This window comes from Haliotis cracherodii, unplaced genomic scaffold (assembly GCF_022045235.1).
Source record: "Haliotis cracherodii isolate W230 unplaced genomic scaffold, xgHalCrac1.p SCAF_8, whole genome shotgun sequence".
In the NCBI taxonomy this organism is placed as follows: domain Eukaryota; kingdom Metazoa; phylum Mollusca; class Gastropoda; order Lepetellida; family Haliotidae; genus Haliotis; species Haliotis cracherodii.
Window position 1 is genome coordinate 27,453,629 of NW_027266341.1, and position 23,245 is coordinate 27,476,873.

The window sequence follows — 23,245 nt, forward strand, 5'->3', positions numbered from 1 at the left end:
TATTGGATGACTGGAGTTCTGTACCTATTGGTGTGTAAATCTGTATAGGTTTAGATGGGACCATGAGTCTACTCTTTGTAGGTGAGTAAAAGGTTTAATGGAATAGAATATGTCATTGTACTCTTGCCAAATTTTGTCGTTATTTTCCAAAGATAATTGTAGACTATTTGGTTAAAATCTTGATGTCCACTCATGAAAAAAATTGCTGCCAGTAATTTTAGATTTTTAAAGAAACAACATATTTTTAACATATTTAATTAGAAACTGCAGTGACCTTGAGAAAATGTCACCTGGGTGTTGCATTATTCTCTGTTCTGAGATTAGCATGTCTACAGAAACATTATCCCTGAGAATGTTTGAGCAGACAAATGTTACATTTATTTAGGTTTGTTATAAGAATGCACTAAACTGTGATGCCTTTTGTTGAAACGAATGTATGCATGTTTGTTGTATGGATAATAAGATTGATAGATGCACTGAGAATGGTCCCAGCAAGCATGATGTTCCTCATTGAAATTGAATCAAGTGATTTAAGATTAGATCTTTTCTGTTTTTCATATCATTCACTATCTAATTATCATTAAATAGATATTGTATGTTTAAAGCATATCTATTGAGTACATTCTCTTGATGAGTATAACTCATTTTCTTTGTGGCTTTTCCATGATTATGTAAATTGCTGTTGCCAGGGCAACACAGGAAGCTGTCAGAAGAAGCCCACAAACACCCACTACTCCTGAAACGAGAATCGAGGACTTTGAAACAAGTTATTTTGAATATTTGCATGATGCTCGTTATCGATTGACAAAATGTGCCCGAGCATGTCGGAACTGGTCTGCCCCTTATAATGGAGAGACACCGCCACCGGATTGTTTCCTTGACAAGATAGCCAGTGAGAACAAAGCTGATGGTGATAAAAGTCAGTCAGATTCGCGGGTAAAACCTGCATTGGATTTGGGAGGAGACAGGACAGGTGTTGAGGGGACGACATCTCCCAGAGTCCAACTCTTCTCCCACGGCAATATGAACTCTAAGAACAGTGGAGTAGGAGCCGATGTGATTGTTAACGGCTGTATGGACAACTCGACGGACAAGATGGAGTCAGGAAGAGACACGTCATCTTTGTGCAATAACTCATCCCATAGTGAGATGGTGAAGTCGCCAAGTCTTTCAAAACTGTTTTCATCGTTAGATAGTTTAGATTCTTTTATTCGCTACCTGGATGAATTTGACCCAGCTGATGATTCAGCTTCTTCTATAGAGGACAGTATGCAGAGTTTAGAATCGGTGCTATCAAATATGTCCCATTCTTTCAATGCAACTTCAGTTGGGAATGACACTATTTTGTACTCCCAGGAGTCAAACAAGTCAGGAAGCAGCTTTCACAGTTCTGTCCGGTCCAACGTGGATGTTCCGTGCAGCCTCAACCTCAGGGATATGTCGAGTTACGTGGAGATCACAATGTCCTCCCCGGACAGGTCCAACGCCCAGAAGGTTCTGCAGGAGCTGCCTCAACGAAGCTTCCTGACCCCCGACCTGACGCTGTCGCCGAGTCGGTGGACGGAAGTGGACATGCCCTTCAGTATGGCTGCCAGCCCCTCCCCCTCTGTCGCCTCCCGGGCCTTCACACCCCGCTACTCCAGCAGTGCACCCAACATAGGTCAGCCACTCTTCTATCACCGTATTGCAGTGTTCACACTTAAACAATAGGTTTTGGTTTGGTTGGTGTTTTACGCCGCACTCAGCAATATTCCAGCTATATGACGGCGGTCTGTAAATAATCGAGTCTGGAACAGACAATCCAGTGATTGACATCATGAACATCGATCCACCCAATTGGGATCGATGACATGCATCAACCAAGTCAGTGAGCCTGACCACCCCATCCCATTAGTCACCTTTTACGACAAGCATAGTCGCCTTTTAAGGCAAGCACGGGTTGCTGAAGACTTATTCTACCCCAGAATCTTCACGGGTCCTTAAACAATAGGACTAGACCTAGAGGTTCCCTGACTAGCACCTAGCCTTATTGACCCAGGATACTGTTAATTTTGACCAATGTGTGGTGTTAGTATTTACAGCAGGCTAGTCAACTGAAAGTTACATTTTAAACAGAATAGTGACATGTAGGTCACTAACCGTGAAGGCTCGAATATTTCTCATTGTAAACTTGGTTATATAGTAGATTGATGATATGTCATTGGTATTCTGAACTCCTTCAATACAATTTGTCATAGGAGATTATTGTGGAGGTAACATATCGTGAGGTCTCCCATGTAATTAAGAAAGAAATACCTTAACTCATTGGTATATAGGCAATGGCTATGTGAATATATTGTTGTCGAGAAAGAAGTTGTTACTAGTTACATTTCGGGAGTAATATGACAAGTCTGACTTCATTGGGGGCGGTCGGGTAGCCTAGTGGTTAAAGCGTTAACTCGTCACGCCGAAGACCCGGGTTCGATTCCCGACATGGGTACAATGTGTGAAGCCCATTTCTGGTGTCCCCGCCGTGATATTGCTGGAATATTGCTAAAAGCGGCGTAAAAAAAACTTACTCACACTCTGACTTCATTGCCTGTGTTGCAGGTCCCTTCCTGGCCGCGGTGTTCTCCAAGCTGGAGAGTATGACCCAGAACTCTCTGTACATGAACCTGCTGCTGACCGGCATCGTTGCCCAGCTGGGAGCCTATCCCCAGCCCATACTCCGGTCATTCTTGCTAAACCACAACCTCGTCTTTCAACCCACAGTCAAGTCACTGGTGCAGGTAGGTCCTTCTTGCTAAACCAAATCATCATCTTTCAACCCAGTCAAGTCACTGGTGCAGGGAGTTAATTCTTGATAAACCAAATCATCATCTTTCAACCCACAGTCAAGTTGCTAGTGCAGGGAGGTAATTCTTGCTAAACCAAATCATCATCTTTCAACCCAGTCAAGTTGCTGGTGCAGGGAGGTAATTCTTGCTAAACCAAATCATCATCTTTCAACCCAGTCAAGTTGCTGGAGCAGGGAGGTAATTCTTGCTAAACCAAATCATCATCTTTCAACCCAGTCAAGTTGCTGGTGCAGAGAGGTATTTCTTGCTAAACCAAATCATCATCTTTCAACCCAGTCAAGTTGCTGGTGCAGGGAGGTAATTCTTGATAAACCAAATCATCTTCTTTCAACCCACAGTCAAGTTGCTGGTGCAGGGAGGTACCGTATTTTCTTGAGTATAGTGCGCACTTTTTTTCGAAAAAACACAACTGTGTAGAAGGGGGTGCGCATTATACACGAATTATGAGTTTGGATGTAAGACATTACCGTGAGCACGAAACACCGGAAATACCATGTCAACAAATCAATACTGAAGTACGCAAAATAATTACGTAATTACACTGTCTGTCAATAAAAAGTGTTCTTTGTATTTCTGGACTTATGTTTGTAACTTACTTCATTAGTTTTATTCAAAATTCCTTAGAATATTGTTTTTATTAATTTCGGCGAAATCGTGTGTGAAGCGATCGGAAGATCGCACAACTCACCGTTATTAACAGCAACCACGGTCAGAATACCTCTATTGACGCCTTGAAACGAACTTTAGTTGACAGAGAATGGATACATATATCATAAATGACATACTTTGACTCGTTAAAAGTCATATTTGTTTTTGTTTGACGATTCTATGTCAACATGAAATTCTCGCGCTCACGTGCTCACGTGTGCGTGAGCCTTGACGGTGACTGGTCAGACATGTTCCATGTAAAAAATAATACCCGGGAATAGCGATCAGCTGCTTCGCTTAGGGTTATTATTATTTTAAACATGTTTAGTAAAGGCTGCATATAATTAAGAAAATAATGGAATATATTATTCCTGATAAATAAAATAGTTTCAGATACAATTGTTGCCGATCCTTGCATTAAAAATCCTATAAAGTTATATCATTGGGTGTGTCTTGACCGAATCACCGGTCGATTCCAAGAAAACGTGTGTACAGCTGATTGCTGTTTCCGGCTTAGTTTACGAGAAAATACACAAGGTAATCTTAATCCCTAGATGTAAAACAATGCCTAGCAGAACAATAAATACTATTTAAACGGTAAATAAACATGTCTGGTGATTTTTTATCTCAAATTTCGAATTTGTACTGACAAAGTTTCTCAGCACCCGTTCGTTTGCCGGACTTCGCTGAAAGGGTACGGTGTAATTTTTTTCTGCGCATAATATTCAAATTTCCTTTTTTCCAAAATATTGAACCCGCTAGAGGGGGGTGCGCATTACACATGGGTGCGCATTATACTCAAGAAAATACGGTAATTCTTGATAAACCAAATCATCATCTTTCAACCCAGTCAAGTTGCTGGTGCAGGGAGGTAATTCTTGATAAACCAAATCATCATCTTTCAACCCAGTCAAGTTGCTAGTGCAGGGAGGTAATTCTTGCTAAACCAAATCATCATCTTTCAACCCAGTCAAGTTGCTGGTGCAGGGAGTTAATTCTTGATAAACCAAATCATCACCTTTCAACCCACAGTCAAGTTGCTAGTGCAGGGAGGTAATTCTTGCTAAACCAAATCATCATCTTTCAACCCAGTCAAGTTGCTGGTGCAGGGAGTTAATTCTTGCTAAACCAAATCATCATCTTTCAACCCAGTCAAGTTGCTGGTGCAGGGAGGTAATTCTTGATAAACCAAATCATCATCTTTCAACCCAGTCAAGTTGCTGGTGCAGGGAGGTAATTCTTGCTAAACCAAATCATCATCTTTCAACCCAGTCAAGTTGCTGGTGCAGGTGGGTCCTACTTGCTGATCCACCACCTCATCTTTCCTATTTCATGTTGATATAGTTACAACTAATGTTAAGGCTTTGTGAAGGCGATGGCTGCTTGTACCTGTGTGGACTAACGCTGGTTTGAGATACCATGCTGGAGCATAGCGACTGAGTTAGCTTGTCCTTGTGTCATCCCCCTTATGCTAGGCGTCAGACAGGGTAACAACAAGTACCTTTTAATAGCAAACCACCGACCCTCTGCTCTCCAGGCAAACGCTCCTTCCTCCACTAGACCAAGGAGGTGATACTCACTGTATGAGTATATCACCATGAGTCTACTGGATTGTGAACGTATTCCGATGTAGTCAGTTCTCTTGCAGAGTAAAACAGTTAACCGACATGGAGTTTCTTACCTATCTCTCAGTGATTTTGATACTAAAAGCTGCACAAAGGTCAATGACTAGACCCAAGAAATGTCATTAGTCAATGGCAAAGGTCATTAAGACATAAACAAAACACAATCTTGCTTATGCCATGTGCTCACAAATCAACAAAACTGGCGGATGAACCATAACAAATCAATGCAATACCGTTCATGATTGGATGAATATATACGATCGGTCCAATGAACATCACGATAAGAAAAGCACTTGACTAAATCAATATAGCTCCTGACAGTGTTTCCCTATGATACAGAATGTATGATGCAAAGAAGGGCTGCTCAGAAGTTCAATTATCATTTTTCATGGCTGTGCATTAATTTATTAAATTGATACTGTAAGTAAGACTACTCCTTGCTAGTTACTTGAAATTATGAAACGTGTGACGCCTTGCTTAGCATTTCAATCTGTCAAAAGTCTGACTACCGGTGACAGACGGCCATCTGAATTTCTGTCTCTAATGCCAGTTGTCTCTGTTTAGGTGCTATCCTCTGTGCGCCAGAGAGTGGACAACTATGCCTTAACTATCCCCAACTTTGAAAACCTAATCATCCTTGCTCGCAAGAATCTTCTGTCCCGAGAAGAGAGTTACTTCAGTGCAGGGTTCCACCCTGTGCCGGCAAGTCTTGGGTCATCTCCGGTCAAACCTGCTCGGGCAGCAACCATCTCTGAGATACCAACGAAAGGTAACCTCTATAACTCATGGATGTACTGGTGATAGATCACAACTGTTGCTGGTGTGAACATTTACATATTACACATAAGGGTAGAATGGTCGCGTGTAATAACTTTCTGATTTTTCACATGTGCATTTTAGATTCAGATCTTAGTTCTTGCTATCGCTAAACAAAGATCTGAGGACATCCCATTACGGGTCACGTCAGAACGACCTTTCATCCGGCCAATCAAAGCGTCGCTTACCAGATCATGAAAGTGACAGTCGGAATGTGTTATCTAATTATGTAACCTCGAAAAGGTTAACACGGTGTATTCTGAACGACAGTTACGGCCCGTATCGTCTATCTCTCGCTTCCGCAGGATAAACATTTGAACGGAGGAGGCGTGGCACAGTACGTGGGATGCCCTGGCATACAATCTCAACCATATACTAGACATTCAGGAATGTTCGTTTGTTCAGTTGTCAAAATTTTAATCTAGAACTGTGTCAACATATTTTTCTAGCGTAGTCTGAAATGGAAGTCGCCAGGTTGAAACGAGTGACACAAAGCTTGAGAAAGCTGCTTTCTAATAGGCTGATGTCGACTTCTTGTTAGTCATTTCAGTGGTCAATCAAAATTCGCGAAAGGTCGTTCTGACGTCACCCGTAATGGGATGTCCTAAGATCTTTGTTTAGCGGCAGCGAGAACTTAGATCTGATTTTAATGAGATTGGATGTCACAATGTTTCATTGTTGAAAGAAATACAGTACGACATGATCCACTGTTCATGACGTCACAAATTGATTACATTATGTCATCTGAACATTTTTATCTGTTTATTTCTAAATTTTCACCATTCATTCAGGACAGATAATTCGTAATTCCTTGTAGCTCAAATTGATAGCATGCAAAATTGTACAATCTTTTCCAATAACCCTGTTTATCCGGCCACTTTTATTGTAAATAAATCTTATCTTCCAGGCAATTTTGTTGCTTAAATCTGTATACCACATAAATGTACAAATGGACATTACTCGAGACCAATGCCATCTATGATTTCACTGGTAATTGCACATTACAAAGGTTTCAATGTACTTTGTATGAGATTTCTGTTACCAATAATCCACGAAATGTTTCCTTTTCATTACAGAAAAGCGAAGCCCTTCCCAATCTCTCCGTGACCTGTTGTTTCGACGGAGCCCTGCCAGCAAGAAAGGCCTTAATATTGGGAACAAAGGGGCACAACTCCAACGGGTTCCGGGGGGAGTAGGCTATCTGTTCATCAATCGAACCCATGACGAGCCATCCAACAGTGCAGAGGAGTCACTGAAGACATGGAACGCTGTCTACTGCGCCATCATCCTAGATGAGTTCACGAAGGAATTAGCTGCCCTTGCTCAGGAGCATGCAATCCTCAGCATGGACGAGGGGTACGGCAGCAGTTGAAGTGGTAGCTAGATATTTATACTGCATCACATTTCACATTGCACTACTGGACAGGGCAGCACTATCACTTGTTTGGCAAGACCATGGTCAGATAGTCTAGCAGTTCATGTGTTCACCTATCTCGCACAACACATCAGTTGGTCCTCTAATGGGTAGTATCACTTGTTTGACAAGATGTGGACATGGTCAGATAGTCTAGCAGTTAATGTGTTCACTCGTTATGCACAACACCTAGGCTGGTCCTCTAATGAGTACACTCTTTGAAACCCTGTTGTATGTCTTGCCAGGTTATATGGTGACAGTACTGCTAATAGCAGCAGACAAAGCACTCATACGCTCACTATCTTTACTGTCTCCACTTAATGAATAAGTTCTGTTTATGTTAACAGTGGTTAAGTGATTTTAGAAATTTGGTGGAACATAAAAAAACAAACTTGGGTTGTTGGACATCATTAATTGAGTTTGATCTAAAATACTTCAATGATGATGATGATGATTATGATGATGATTGTAAAGAAATAAATGATTCCAGATAAACTCTACGTAAACCTCAACTGTCTGGAACAGCACCTCTGTCAACATCAGACCTTGCTGAATTCAACACACGGTGGAAAGCACATTTCTTGAACATGCCATACCATGTGTAATCGTTACCTAGACTCAGACTGGTGCATAAGCAATTTTGGACAGTGCATTTTGTGGCATTGTCACCATTTGGGTATTATTCATGTTTATGATACTTTTTAGGGTTGTTATTATTATCGTTGCTGTATGTTGCAGAGGATTATTCAAGCTGGAGTCATGACAGACAGTGTGTATCCAAGTGACAGTTGCCATGACGACACCCTCCGCCACTCCCTCCAGACATGCACAGACAGCATACTTCACATATCACCACCTCTGTCTAGGAGGCACCACACATGGGGCGATGGCTCTCATACCAATACACCCTCAGCCCCAGCAGGGAAAGTGTAGGGCTAGAACTGTCAGCAGAGCCTTGTGTCCAAGTGTCTCCATCATTTATGAAGATTACCTTCTGCCTGTATAAACATGCTGGCTTATGTTAACCTTGTATTTGAATAGTCCATTAGAGAAAGGATATTTACACCAACCTAGTGATAGATTTACACCAGGAACAGACAAAAAAACTTTCAGGAAATCTCAACTAAAAACAGTAATCAAATTTCTGAAATTTGAATTTTTTTTATTGCTTTAAGGGTAAATGTCTAGTGAGATTTGTGAAGGCATTGATGGGATCATTCACAAGGAACACTGTTGACAATGCTTCTGAATAATTTAACCTGCCATTTGCCGTTATTGAAGTCATCAGAAGTGGAGCAATCGGTGCTGACTCATGATTCTTTGAATGGCTGCACGATGTTGATGTGTGGAATGTCAGTATTCACTTGTTAACTCACGACACAGTGGATGTTTCAATGGTACAAACTTGGGATTTGAACACCTTGTCTACAGGATGGACTGAGGTCGGCATGTCTCCTCTAGAGTTGATTACCTGTATCTCCCAATCTTGGAGCAGGTCACACACAACACTTCAATGTAAATGAAAGACAGTTTGACATTACAAATTTTCTTTTTCATCATATTTTCTGCAAAGTGAACTTGTTCGTGCGTTGTCTATTTTAAGGTTTTCATATGATTTTTAGGTGTTTATTTACGAGAGGTTTCCTATTTTTACTCAAATGAGAATGCTTCTATATTCAGTTGAGTGTTGAATATTACATATATCTATTCATATATTGCTTCAATATAGGTACAATATGTACTGTCAAAGATTGTTTATAGGAGCATGGCACAAATATAACACATGCTACAACTATCTGAAAAATAATATTAGTGAAATGATATATCTCTGTAATTTTAAAAAAAAAAGACTTACTTCCTTTTATGCACTGAAAGATCTGTCAGACCTGTACCAATCAGTGATTTGAACAAAAACTGGGCTTTGTTTTTTGTATATTTCTGAAGCTATACCTTTTGAAATAAGAAGAAAAGACAATGATGTGTGATAATAGTGATAATGTGATAATGATGTCTGATAGCGATGACTTTGTTTCTAACACTGGTTCCTGTACAAGTTGCTTTATACAGCTCATTCAGACATCGTGGTGTGTGTGAGATTGAGATACATCACATAGTTAATAGCTTTTGCTTTGTTTCACCCAGTGATTGGAATGCTGAGATCTTTAACATTCTCACTTTATTATCATGCACAGTTTGTTTTTCATCTATATTTCAAGCATGTATCTGTGACTATGCATTTAGCACTTCAGTCTGTAGATGAAGACACAATGCTGGTTCATTAGCTTCAAAATCAAGGTCTATGATATTACTCTGATTCCTCGAAATATATTCACATAAAAAAAGACTTTTTTAAATCTTGGTTTACGAATCTGGCGACTTCAAATTATTGAAATGTGAAAAAATAAAAACAATGCAAAGCAGTGGTATTTCTATTTGCTGACCAGAAATAAGTAATATGTTAAAAATAGCTGAATTACTGTGGCTATCAACATAAATAAGATATCTAAAATGCAATCATTATCACCTGTTGATAATTTATCTTAAAAACTTTGAAACACAATGAATTATGGCCAATCACGCCAGACCTGTATCTATGATGGAGGAGGGGAAACTCGAAACATTCCCAATTGCTCCTGGCCCCACTTTCTTTCCCTACCTAATTAACATTTGGAGGAAATGAAAAACAAATATTTGAAATTTAAATTTTTCTTGTAATTGTTTTTATCTACTCATCTGTATTTTTGGGCCAAAAATCTGTAACCCCCAAAGAAGAGAAAGTCTGGCCTGAGGGAACATGTTTAAATGGAAGTATTGTTTGGCATGGTAATATATATATGCGACAGATGGTTAGAGCTTTGTGGCAGATACACATATGATACATTTCTCTCAGTGACTTGGGGCGGTCGGGTAGCCTAGTGGTAAAAGCGTTTGCTCGTTACACTGAAGACTCAGGTTCAATTCCTGACATGGGTACAATGTGTGAAGCCCATTTCTGGTGTCCCCCGCCATGATATTGCTGGAATATTGCTAAAAGCGGCGTAAAACCATACTCACTCTTAGTGACTTAGCTGATTCTGTTATGGAGGATAATGTATTGATGTTGTTGAATGAACAAGGTTTTAGTGGCTGAATAGTTCATTGATAATCTATAACGGATCTAATTGTGGGAGTCGTGATACTAGGTAGACAGCATTGTTGTGATTGTCTGCTATGGGAGTACACAGTTTTAAACATTATACCTGTTTTACTTACTCCTTGGCCTTGCTTTTATGGTTTTATTTTGTGTATATACGCCAGTGACTGAAACACCGGGATGCTAAATGGTGCTTCGTTTTGCCAGAGTATTTTGGTCATGTGAGTGGCATGACGGAGACTGATTGGGTATGATTATCAGGAAATGAAATGTGATATAACATGTACATATAATTTATTAAATTTTTATCACTTCAGAGCTTGTATAATTCAGTCCTATGTTATTGAGGTTGTGTGTAGGGAGAAGTGAAATATTTTATAGCAGGAATATCTGTTGTACTCTTTACTGAGGCCTGGTTTTATGATTCATTGTATATTTGGAAGTTTGATTTTAACATAGGTTTTAGTGGACAGCCTTGAAAGAACATGAATATTTGGTATTTTATTAACAGCATAATGATCTCTAACATAATATTAAGTCAAATATTTGAGAACTAGATTGTCACAATATGGTAACTCATGATCCAGTATGTATTGTGATACTTGAGGCGTGAAAAGGCATGATGGTAATACTAAATTTGCACTGTTTTTGCATGAAATTCTCAATTTTCCAGACTGCCTAGCACTTTGCTATTAACTAGTTTGTGTTTAGCTCCCATGAGTGTTGAATTCAGGCTTGTTTTTGCAGTCTTATGCAGTCCAGTTTTGCATCATGTTTTGTTGGGGGAAGATAAGCTAGCATGAGTTTTCATGCTAGGTTTTCTCAAAGCTTCATAAATACTACTTTTGAAATTCAATACAGAATTATTTATGACACTTGGTTAGGCGTATCCTGTATCAAATCATCAGGTGTAAATTTGTGATGCCTCCGTGAAATGTAACACCCCGACTGAAAACCATCCTTTCTCAGTAATGATATCGGAAGATTCCCAGGCTGACACGAGATGTTCTGGGAATGAATATGTTGATGTGGTAGAGAAAGGTCAGACTCAGATTATTCTAATTTTCCATGCGTGAAGTTACATGCATCACAAGAATAGTATGTTAATATACATACTTTAGAAACACACCCACAATTTGTTTGTAATTGGTTAGATTGCAAGGAAGACTATACTGTCAGCAAGCTTTATCACCCAGGTAGGGATTATTGGTAGTGTAGTCCTACATTAAAAGGAGTGGTAGGGTATACAGTTTAAACACATATACTCATAGGTTCAAATTCACACACCCTCTTATGCTTACCGGTAACATACAGGGTTCCTGTTCCACAAAGCGACCTAATGGCTGTGATTGTCATAAGTCTGTGTTGAGAATGGTAGTATTGCTTTGTGGAACAGGCCCAATGAGTATAGTCTAGTGACTAATGCTTGGAATTTTGTACTATCACTGGACTTGTGTCATTTGACTGCATTGGGGCCTGTTGTTTGTTAGTTCCATGCAGACAATAGGCCAAGCCCCCACCCAATGCTCACCTTTGTTGGATCAGAAGCCTATTTCTCACCCAAAACTCTCTCCCACAGGAGTATCACTAGGGTTAGATCAAGTGATATCTCCTACAATAAAATAGCAACATGATGCTTTGCAGGCCATTGTGATGTCACCAGTTACTATGGTGTCACAATCAAATGACATCACTAATCTCTCAGCCTCTGAAGCTGTATCTGCATTATTTACAGTGACACCGGTTGTTACTGTTTGTAAACAGAAAAAGTTGGAAGAATGGTTTGGGATGATAAATAGAATCTCACCTTCGTGTCTTCCAATCCCAAATACATCAAGATTCTAAGATAAAACTAAAAATATCCTTGGCAAGCCATGGATATTAGTAAATTTGTCAACTTGTTTTGACATATTTGATGTCGGAAGGCACTTGCGTGAGAATATCAGTATAATGGCAACATATCACAAGCTAAATCCAGAATGTAGATTATGTGATATTGGCAGTTGCATATATCAGTCAACAGATAAGTTTAAGAAATCATACAGGTGATAAATAAAAGTAACACTTAATACCAGGTAGACATAGAGACCATGTGAGACAGAGGGACACTCTTGTCAATGTTAGGATAGATAGTGTGAAGTATTGGGATTTTTATGCATTTATTCGTATTTGGCATTTTTTTATTAATTTAGGATATGGGACATTACATAGAAGGTATTTATATTCAACCTGAAGTAATTCATGTGGTGCATGTTGTTTTTCAAAATGATCTGAGTGTTGTTTTTTATCTTTATAAAAGAAGTATTTCATTTCATTAACCACGTTCAAAATCATTATATCAGTAGATTTAGCCCAATATAATCAAGGTTAAACATAAATGTAGCATTAGATTTAGATTAACATTGCTGGTATTTAAGAGCAAATTATCTTTGTCCTCTAAAAAGCCAATAATTCATCAAAGGTTTGTTTTCAGGGACACAAGTAAGCTTAAAAATGTAGGTATCCCTCTGATTATCCCTGTAGGCCCAGTATCTTCATTCTGATGGATTCTGGGTTAGAATAGGTCCCCATCAAGCTGTGCTGGTTGTAAGAGACAACCAAATGGATCGGGTGGTCAGCCACTGGTGACATGGATGCAGGAGTGTTGTACCCTGACAGCTCGCAATATCGTCACTATATTGTCTGGCCCAGAATAAGTCATTACAGGCTGCGGTCATTTAGCAGGAATATTGCCTAGTGTGGTCTTAAACAGTCAAACCATGGTACTGAGGGACAAGTGACACTGTAGAACCTACCTGTCAGTTGACACTGAACAACAGAACACCTGTGATGCCAATCAACACTGTGGAAGGATCTTGTCCAGTGTTGCCAAATAGAACCAGTTGATGTCAGTGTGATGTTTTGTGGTGCATTAGTTCTTTGTCTGCAATGAGCAGTACAAGGGGTTTTATACAATAGGATGGAGACATCTCCATAAAATATTGATTGATTTATGATTCAACAGATCATATTCAGCTGAACACTGTCAGAAATACTGATTATCAATAGTCGAGATATTGACATTATAAAAAGTAGTAGTTTAGGGTGTAACAAGCATTTTTCATGGTCCATAGCACAATTGCTTCATGATTTACAAGAGTCTATTTTTACACATAAATACTCAGTGTTGAGTCTAAACAACTGGGTTCTTGTAATTCTATATTTTATTATTGTACATAAGTTAGTGATGGTTAATGATGCAAGCAAGGCCCATCTGTGTTTGTACCTGCACATCAATACAAACACTGGAATGCTTTTACCAACACAATCAACATGTTTGTCCTTTCACCGCTTTCACATCATGTGAATGTTATTAAAATTATATAATGATGAAACCAGGAGTCCTTATTTTTTCAAGAACTTTAGCATCACATTTGTAGTTGTGTACAGGATTGTTGTATTGTGTTGCTGGGGAAGATTCTGCGAGTTGCCAGGAAGATTGTGTGAGTTGCCAGGACGGTTGTGTGCATAGCAGGGAAGGCTGTGTGAGTTGCCAGGAACATTGTGTATGTTGCCAGGAAGATTGTGTGAGTTGCAAGGAAGGTTATGTGAGTTGCCAGGAAGATTGTGTATGTTGCCAGGAAGATTGTGTGCATAGCAGGGAAGGTTGTGTGAGTTGCCAGGAAGATTGTGTATGTTGCCAGGAAGATTGTGTGAGTTGCCAGGAAGGTCATGTGAGTTGCCAGGAAGATTGTGTATGTTGCCAGGAAGATTGTGTGAGTTGCCAGGAAGGTCATGTGAGTTGCCAGGAAGATTGTGTATGTTGCCAGGAAGATTGTGTGAGTTGCCAGGAAGGTCATGTGAGTTGCCAGGAAGAGTGTGTATGTTGCCAGGAAGATTGTGTGAGTTGCAAGGAAGGTTATGTGAGTTGCCAGGAAGGTCATGTGAGTTGTCAGGAAGATTGTGTGCATAGCAGGGAAGGTTGTGTGAGTTGCCAGGAAGATTGTGTGAGTTGCCAGGAAGATTATGTATGTTGCCAGGAAGATTGAGTGAGTTGCCAGGAAGGTCATGTGAGTTGCCAGGAAGATTGTGTATGTTGCCAGGAAGATTGTGTGAGTTGCAAGGAAGGTTATGTGAGTTGCCAGGAAGATTGTGTGCATAGCAGGGAAGGTTGTGTGAGTTGCCAGGAAGATTGTGTGAGTTGCCAGGAAGATTATGTATGTTGCCAGGAAGATTGTGTGCGTTGCCAGGATGGTTGTGTGCATAGCAGGGAAGGTCATGTGAGTTGCCAGGAAGATTGTGTATGTTGCCAGGAAGATTGTGTGAGTTGCAAGGAAGGTTATGTGAGTTGCCAGGAAGGTCATGTGAGTTGTCAGGAAGATTGTGTGCATAGCAGGGAAGGTTGTGTGAGTTGCCAGGAAGATTGTGTGAATTGCCAGGAAGATTGTGTGAGTTGCCAGGAAGGTCATGTGAGTTGCCAGGAAGATTTTGTATGTTGCCAGGAAGATTGTGTGAGTTGCCAGGAAGATTGTGTATGTTGCCAGGAAGATTGTGTGAGTTGCAAGGAAGGTTATGTGAGTTGCCAGGAAGGTCATGTGAGTTGTCAGGAAGATTGTGTGCATAGCAGGGAAGGTTGTGTGAGTTGCCAGGAAGATTGTGTGAATTGCCAGGAAGATTGTGTGAGTTGCCAGGAAGGTCATGTGAGTTGCCAGGAAGATTTTGTATGTTGCCAGGAAGATTGTGTGAGTTGCAAGGAAGGTTATGTGAGTTGCCAGGAAGATTGTGTGCGTTGCCAGGATGGTTGTGTGCATAGCAGGGAAGATTGTGTGAGTTGCCAGGAAGGTCATGTGAGTTTCCAGGAAGATTGTGTATGTTGCCAGAAAGATTGTGTGCGTCACCAAGAAGATTATGTTGCCAGGAAGATTGTGTGCGTCACCAGGAAGGTTATGTTGCCAGGAAGGTTGTGTGCGTCACCAGGAAGATTATGTTGCCAGGAAGGTCAAGTGTGTCATCAGGAAGACGGTGACAGTGGGTCAGTACAATGTCCAAGAGAATGCCAGAAGTGATGGAGGTTTACAATTATTGTGACCTCCCAATCACTAGCACATCAAAGATGACAATGGGACCCTACCTGGATTTGAACTCACAGCGTATGGATCCTGAACCTAGGTGTGCCAACACTGGACCACCCATGTTCCTCACCAAGAAAAACACAAGAAAATAATGGACTGTTGAATTGTTTCTTGGTAGGGGGCACTATAGACTACTTACAGATTGGTCTTACCTGTTGGTCAGGGGGCACTATAAACTACTTACAGATTGGCCTTATCTGTTAGTCGGGGGGCGCTTTCTACAGAGAACATGGTACATTCTCTCCGTCACAATTGGGTGTATCATTTTAATCTATGAGGTGAGGTGAAATGGGGTTTAATGTCACGTCCAAGATTATTGCACTTATATAGCGACGTGTGTGGCTGCTTGTACTAGTCCGGACTGATGCCGATTTATAGTTCTAGCACACTGAGATAAAATGCCTCAGTTTATCATGAATACCCCACTCATACACAGTATACTGACTCCGAGCCGACCAGTCCTTGTTTTAGCCCCTTAATGACGAGCACCAGACAGGGTAACAACAAGTACCATCTTTAAACGTCTTTTGGTATGACGCGGATGGGGATCAAACCCCGGACCTCCTGCTCTCCGGGTGGACGCTCTACCACAAGACCACGGAGGCGGTATTTTAATCTATGAAGAAACCAAAAAGTGACATGAATGTAAAGAAAAGCATCAGATGTAAATATTTTAAATGATTGAAATGCCCCTATTAGTCTGACAGTGGAGTAGGGATTATTAAGGTCAACACCCATATCTAAATGTGACTGTCCCAAACTAGACTCAGTTGATTTATTAAATTAAATAAGTAGGGTATAGGTGGGAAGTCTTATTATTTGTAGATCTATGTATGACAACATCATTGTAAGTTGGGTTTAACGCCGCTTTTAACAGTATTCCAGTTATATCGCAGCATGTCAGCTTAATGTGGGAGGAAAGCCCGAGTGATGCAGGTCTCAGACATTTACCACTGACTTCAGTGAAACCCAAGAGCACGGGTATGGTGCTGACAAACCTAGAAACAATCAGGGTGAACCAGGATTCGAACCCACAATCATAGGTTTCTGGCGTGCCCAAGGGACGCAACTCTGCACAGTGAATCGTGGCTTCTTAGACGACTGGGCCATCCGTGACACCTTTTTATAGATATAGACGTCCCTTTGACAATTCTGATACAGGACTCCCCACTGTTGTAGTTCATGTGAAATAAATAAGAAAACACAAATACGTTCTCCGACAGCTTTTATTTTTTTCCCATGTACATAGTTTACACCGATTCGAGGACTGGTGGTTCATATCCCTCTGGTCGGGTCACTCCCTCGCCTCCCTCTGACGTCACGGGTTTGGAGGAGCCACCGCCACTACCCTCACCATGGAGCTCCATGAGCTTGCCAACTGAAAATACACATCCAGAGTTAGAGCGCAACACAAAGCTTCAGTAGCCACTTATTCAGAGGTAAAATATTGTTTCAATATGACAAGTATTAATTCCCACAACACCAACTGCTCTCAAAGTAACCTCTCATTACTTAAGGCTGTGATCTGATTCATATTTAACACAGCAGCCGTCACTGGACATAAGACGTTTCTTCAACTTGTTCAACGAGCTGTACCATTTTGTTGTAATACAATAAATAGTAATATGATATGATCTTCATGTTCATAGCAACCTCGAAAAACGGTACCTTAGGGATATTTCTAGGGTGGGGATTTGTGCTCTTAGCCCCTTGATTTGAAAGGAAGGCCCACATTTTCAAATACAATGGGGCATTTTAACATTATGCTGTATGGGCAAGTGTGGATGTACCTCTGGAATATTTGATATTTTCACATAAAGGACCCATGTTAGAAAATTCTACAAGTGAACCCTGGTAAATGATGCTGTACAAAATTGAGAGTTACGATTAGAGATGCATTCCATCATGGTAGATTTGAGTTAATTCACTAAACACTGGCTGATTCCTCATGTACATAGCAACAGACTACTATTTCATAATTCAATTTCATACCATTTTACTCATATCAATAAATAACCCCAAGATTCAATACATGGAACATGAGACATCAATGTTCAATGAATCATTACACCTCAATTATTTCACTCAAATATACTCATGACGTGGTTTCTTTCATGTGCTGTTCAAAATGAACAAAATATATACAGGGCTTACGTCTACATTTCAGGAAAGCAGTTGTTCACATTCATAGAACATACCAGAACATGTATGTACACTGCTTCACATTTCCTGGATTTAATAATTCATTAGAAATTCACATTTCTGACCAACTATTAAATGACTTTCCCCAAGAACAAGAAAATATTATAAAAGAACCAACCATCAAACTTGGGCTTCTTGAGAACTTTGACCTTCCTGACGTAGACATCGTGGAGGGGGTAGATCCCCTGGCATGCCTTCTCAATGTCCTTGCCGATACTGTCGGGGATCCTGTAAATACACACAAACACAAGTGAGTGGACTTCGTGCAAGACCATCACACAGGCATGTCTAGCATTATTCCAGCTATATGACGGCGGTCTGTACATAATCAACTCTGGCGCAGACAATCCAGTGATTGACATCATGAGCATCTATCCACATAATTGGGATACGATGACATGTATTTGGAATATCATGACATGTATCAACTGAGTCAGCAAGCCTGACCACTCGATCCTGTTTAGCCTCTTATAACAAGCATGGGTTGATGAAGACCCAGTGTTAGAAATTGGCACTAGTCATGTAGTCCTTGCCAAACTGCCCAATACCCAATAGATAAGGTATCAAAAGGACTAGTCGAATTTTGCCATTTCTGGGGGTTTTGCTTACTTGTTACTATGATTAGGAATAGTAGACTAAAAGTGTTAGTTACTCTAACCTGGATCTTCATGGGTATCCAGCTACATCAAAAGCTATACCTTTGCAGTCACTCATAATTTAGGCCTCAGACAAAGATTCAGTGGGTTAGGCAAATCCTCAAGAAGTCATTCAGCGTGGTGCACGAATGTCATCACTGGCCAGGTGCAAGGTGATGTAAAAATATGTTGCTGCAGTCAGTAATATTTCAGTCATATTAAAGCGACCTATAAATACCGAGTGTGGACAAGGCAAATGAAAGGTTGCTAGCACAAGCACTGATCCATCCCACTGGGGCGAGCCGCCATTCCCACATTGTAACCTCCAAATCTTGATTACTTGATTTTTATTCCAAGCATATGGTTACTGGGAACCAGTCCTGTCTATTAATCTCCCACGGTGATACTTCGGTGGAGGCATCAATACAACATTTAATCTTAAAATCAGCATTCCAACTTACAGCTTGTTTACAACTTCTTTCATGTCATTGGCGGTGATTTCTCGGCCAACGATCTCAAGCATCTTCTTGCGGATAGCTTTGATCTGAAACCAATACATCAAACTTATTTCACAAGTGCATTTTGAAGTCGACTATACTCAAAATGGCTTCTCAAAACCAAGCAATATTTTTACTTTTTACAATGTTTAATGAAGTGATTCCAAATACTTATTTCCTGATGGTCAAAGTTATCAAGATACGAAACCATATTTCATAAAGAACATACTGTTCTGGATCAAACTTTACTTGTCCTTCCAAACAATTTTCAACTCAATTCATCCAATACAATATGGACTATGGATAGCAGCAAAAGCGCTATGCTGCACAAAACAATATTCACTGGCACAAACATAGCATACTAGACTGCAAGAAATCTTATCAGACAAGGGATTTGGCTAAGTGGTAAGATTGTAGATTGCAATACAAGGAAGATGTTTTCCCACAACTCACCTGTGTGTGCTGGGCATAGCAGGTCTTTTTCACTTGGTTGGCCCTCTTCTTGGTGAAACCAATGCAGAAAATCCTCAACAAGTAGCCATCAGTTGTCTTCACATCCAGATGAGCCTCAATCAAAGTCTGAAACAGACAGCAGTATGATAATCATAAATCAGGAAGACTTATCTTTCAGCAACTTATCAAACTCAAAATACTTGTTGGCTTTCAATATTACTCTGCATACATGGAGCACATTTCCATGAATTTCACTACTGCAGCCATTGGTCACGGAGCTATTCGTCAGAAACCATGGTTTGTTGGAACAAGTCTCTTCATACCCATCCTCCCATGTTACTCACCTGCCATTTCTTCACCATGGAGCAGAGCTTGTCTCGTGTAAGATCCATGCCGTGGAAGTTAGTCAGGACATTACGGCCCTGAACATCTTCGGCAATCAGCTTGAATTTTCTAAAGGTCACCTCATCGTTCTGAAGGTCAGCTAAGGACACCTCAAACACACGACCCTTAAGTCCATCGGAGGCAATTTCTGGAACAAAATCATCAATATGATTAGCATGATTGAAAATAGTAAATTCTATCTATTCAAGAGCTGCAACATAGGACAAGTTATGAAAAAACACAATTTTCCATATTTTCATATTTGTACTAATCTAATGGATTCATTAGACTTCTTAATTCAGAATTATCTTTGGGACACTAGTTTCAAATGTTCTAATGCAAATATATATCAGGATATATATCCATACATATCACAAGTCTATGTGATACGTGTCTGATCATTCTTGTAATCTGACCAAGGTCCATCATAGAAAACAGTAGCACAATCATGATAATCAGTTAGCAACTTTAAAAAGCCTCAGACAAAGATTCAGTGGGTTAGGCAAATCCTCAAGAAAGGTTCAGCGTGGTGCACGAATGTCATCACTGGCAATGAAGATGCTGTCTGCAGGAAGGGTAACATGTCCATGGTTTACAAATAAATGATTTACACAGATCGTCATAGTCGTGTTACACTTTCATTTTCTTCTCCCCTTTAAAGAAATGGTCGAACAGTTCATTTTACTAGTCAGTTGACAAAAGGCTGACGAAGTGTAACGACATTCCGTTTTACAAGGTAGATGCTCCTTGAAGTACATAACAATGGCCAAATAAATGGGAAAGGGAGCAAGTCTCCTTTTAGTACATTATTCTCCCAGATCAATAGTTAACAGAAATGCAATACTGAATAATAAATAAGCAAAATCATGAGGTACTGAAAGTGCTTCATACAGAGTTTCTGGCATCAGATTAATCCATTTCAACATGTTCAATCCATAGACTAAGTTATGGCTATATAAATTCAGATTTACAGTATGCATCAAAATGTTATGGAACTACTCAAATGCTCATGTTTTTTAGGCCACAGCTAAAGGCATGTATCTTTAACGTGTTTAAAATGTTGAAAACATTCCTTCATGGTTTGTACATTTAATCTTGCTGGACCACTTCTTACTAAACACAGTTGCATATAGTTTTAATAGGCAATCCAGATGCTGGAAGGCATATACACTATAAAATGTATATAATACAGTTTGGATCTGTATTGAATCTTCCATTGTAAGTGTAAAAGATCAGGGGCCATATCACTTGGCATATGAAATCGCTTACCAGAAACATGCATGCAAATATATCTGATATATTAGAGTGCAATAATCACAATTCACATTGATCATAGTGTCAACCAAGGGCCTCAGACAAAGATTCAGTGGGTTAGGCAAATCCTCAAGAATTGATTCAGCGTGGTGCACGAATGTCATCACTGGCCAGGAATAAAATAACTTCACACAAACATATCAAAACCTACAGACAGAAATGGGTCAATTTCAATTGCAAATAATTTTCACACATCTATTATACCTAATATTGCCTTTTACACTAGGCATTAATTGATAAACATAGAAAGTATTGAGAGTGAAAACTTTCATACTTGTTCCTTGTGTTCTTGTAACCAAGGTTTTGCCAATCTGGCGTACAGCAAACATAGAAGGGGCCTTCACATCATACCAGTCTTTCTTTGCGAAGGGATCAACTCTGGAAAGAAAAGCAAGATCATTTACAACAATGCACATGATGTAGGTTTTAACTTTGGCATAACTATGTCAAGTCATTCCCTTTGATGATGGAACATTAAGTCTTCCAGTTATATCATAACATGACTTCACTATCAAGATACAGTGTTGCAACAAACAGGGTTTGAGATCGGTCCACTATTTGGGACTGACTGTCATCCAAAATGTTCTGAAGTGAGTGATTATGGTTTTGCACCGCTTAAGCAAACTTCCTACAATATCATGGCGGAGAAAAATAATGATATTGAAGAATAAAGACGTTATATCAAATATCACAATAATATAATGCCATTTAGCTCTTGCAAAACACTGAACAGATATTGTCTTTGCTACTCCAAGATATTGGTGTACTTCCTCGACATAAAATATGTAAATGCATACATAATCTGAAACAAATCGTAAACTAACAGTTGCATATATTGACTGGGACAGCCTGCAATATGACCACGAGTCTTGTACGGTCCGAAAGAACCTTGTCTGCAGCACTTATTTTACCTAACATTGATGGCAAAATAATTAAATGAAATGATAAATCCCACGTTCTTTATTTCCACCCTGAATCCCCCAATTATCATTAAAGTCAAACAAAACTAAAAATATTTCATTAACTTTTCCAGTGCCAATTCATCGTAAACTTGATACATTGGCCTTAGTCTATAACGTGTGAACTAGATGATTACAATTGACTTTTAATGAGATTCTGACAATCGTATCAATGTGCCATGGTTGGGTTTTTTATATTCGAACAGATATATCCACCCAGTTGATATTTCAAGACTCGCTAATGGTAAACGAAACTCATGTGCGATGTGAGGGGTACCGCCTCCAATCCACCAAAAGCGGGTATATAATGCAGACATCGCGGATTCATTATCATTTGATTTATTTAAGAATGGTGGTGTTATTCAACAGATATAAAATTGCAAACGTACGCCTTCTTCTTGGCACCCTTTTTGCCTCCTTTAGTCAGTCGTTTATTTTTACCGACCGCCATGGTGGCCAAATGTTGTAAAGAGGAAGTTTAGAAAAGATCGAGAGGCATTGTGGGAAATAAAAATACTATTCGCCATGCACCAATCCACATATGTAAAGTGATCTTCAGTCGAACTCTGTATGTATATATACTCGGGATGCTAAGATAATTAGTATCTTTCGTAATAATATCATGTGAAGAAACAGTTAACATATTCCTTTGCTATACGAAACACATTTGATTTGTTTCGTATTTTGACGACTAGGTCAACTCATATCCTACTCAGAGGTGACTCAAATCAAATATCGAATGTGATTAAGTGGGAGAATTTGTCTAAAAGACTCGTAGCGACCACATATGTATATGTATATAACATACAGATTCGTTTGTTTGTTGTTTTACGCCGCACTCTTCAATATTCCAGCTATATGACGGCGGTCTGTAAATACTCGAGTCTGGACCAGACAATCCAGTGATTGACATCATGAGCATCGATCAACGCAGTTGGGATACGATGACATGCATCAACCAAGTCAGCGAGCCTGACCACCCGATCCCGTTAGTTCTACCCGGATCTTCACGGGTAATATTTATATAGGATACAGAAATTGTATGCCTAAATAATGGCGCGAGAACGCAGTGAGAACTACTAATTCATCCATGGGATTCCAAGCCTGAACCAAAATAACCGTCAGGGGCCCTGAAAGTAATTCTAACTCTATAATCCGCTTGAAGGCATCGCTGTTGATCCTGAAATAAAATCGATATGAACTTGGATTATCCAGTA

General features: G+C 39.8%; 2 protein-coding genes across 11 annotated transcripts in view; one reads left to right on the top strand and one right to left on the bottom strand.

Annotated features, from left to right (window-relative positions):
• Nucleotides 1-9,327, top strand: part of LOC139449904 (FHF complex subunit HOOK-interacting protein 1B-like) — a 53,590-nt gene extending 44,263 nt beyond the window's left edge. For 8 of the 10 annotated variants that reach the window (XM_071231496.1, XM_071231495.1, XM_071231503.1 and 5 more), the window contains 5 exons: nucleotides 690-1,660; nucleotides 2,590-2,768; nucleotides 5,675-5,879; nucleotides 7,003-7,282; nucleotides 8,079-9,327. In XM_071231496.1, coding sequence (XP_071087597.1) covers nucleotides 690-1,660; nucleotides 2,590-2,768; nucleotides 5,675-5,879; nucleotides 7,003-7,282; nucleotides 8,079-8,103 — 1,660 coding nt within the window. In that variant the 3' untranslated portion in view covers nucleotides 8,104-9,327. Of the gene's footprint in view, nucleotides 1-689; nucleotides 1,661-2,589; nucleotides 2,769-5,674; nucleotides 5,880-7,002; nucleotides 7,303-8,078 lie in introns of all 10 variants that reach the window. The other 2 variants (XM_071231499.1, XM_071231504.1) reach the window with 1 other exon arrangement.
• Nucleotides 9,328-16,792: 7,465 nt separating this feature from the next.
• On the bottom strand, nucleotides 16,793-22,499 carry LOC139449743 (small ribosomal subunit protein eS1). The gene is made up of 7 exons (XM_071231267.1): nucleotides 22,418-22,499; nucleotides 21,344-21,447; nucleotides 19,716-19,903; nucleotides 19,372-19,497; nucleotides 18,883-18,965; nucleotides 17,905-18,014; nucleotides 16,793-16,962 (listed from the first exon to the last, which is right to left on the bottom strand). Exons 1-7 carry the CDS (start codon nucleotides 22,477-22,479, stop codon nucleotides 16,835-16,837), a joined length of 801 nt encoding a protein of 266 aa, XP_071087368.1. The 5' UTR covers nucleotides 22,480-22,499; the 3' UTR covers nucleotides 16,793-16,834.
• Between the last annotated feature and the right edge of the window lie 746 nt (nucleotides 22,500-23,245).

Coding starts and splice junctions, on each gene's coding strand:
- LOC139449743 (XM_071231267.1), bottom strand. CDS start 22,479: ATGGCGGTCGGTAAAAATAAACGACTGACTAAAGGAGGCAAAAAGGGT. Junction 19,498..19,715: donor CCATGGTGAAGAAATGGCAG/GTGAGTAACATG, acceptor TGTCTGTTTCAG/ACTTTGATTGAGGCTCATCT. Junction 16,963..17,904: donor CAAGAAGCCCAAGTTTGATG/GTTGGTTCTTTT, acceptor GTGTATTTTCAG/TTGGCAAGCTCATGGAGCTC.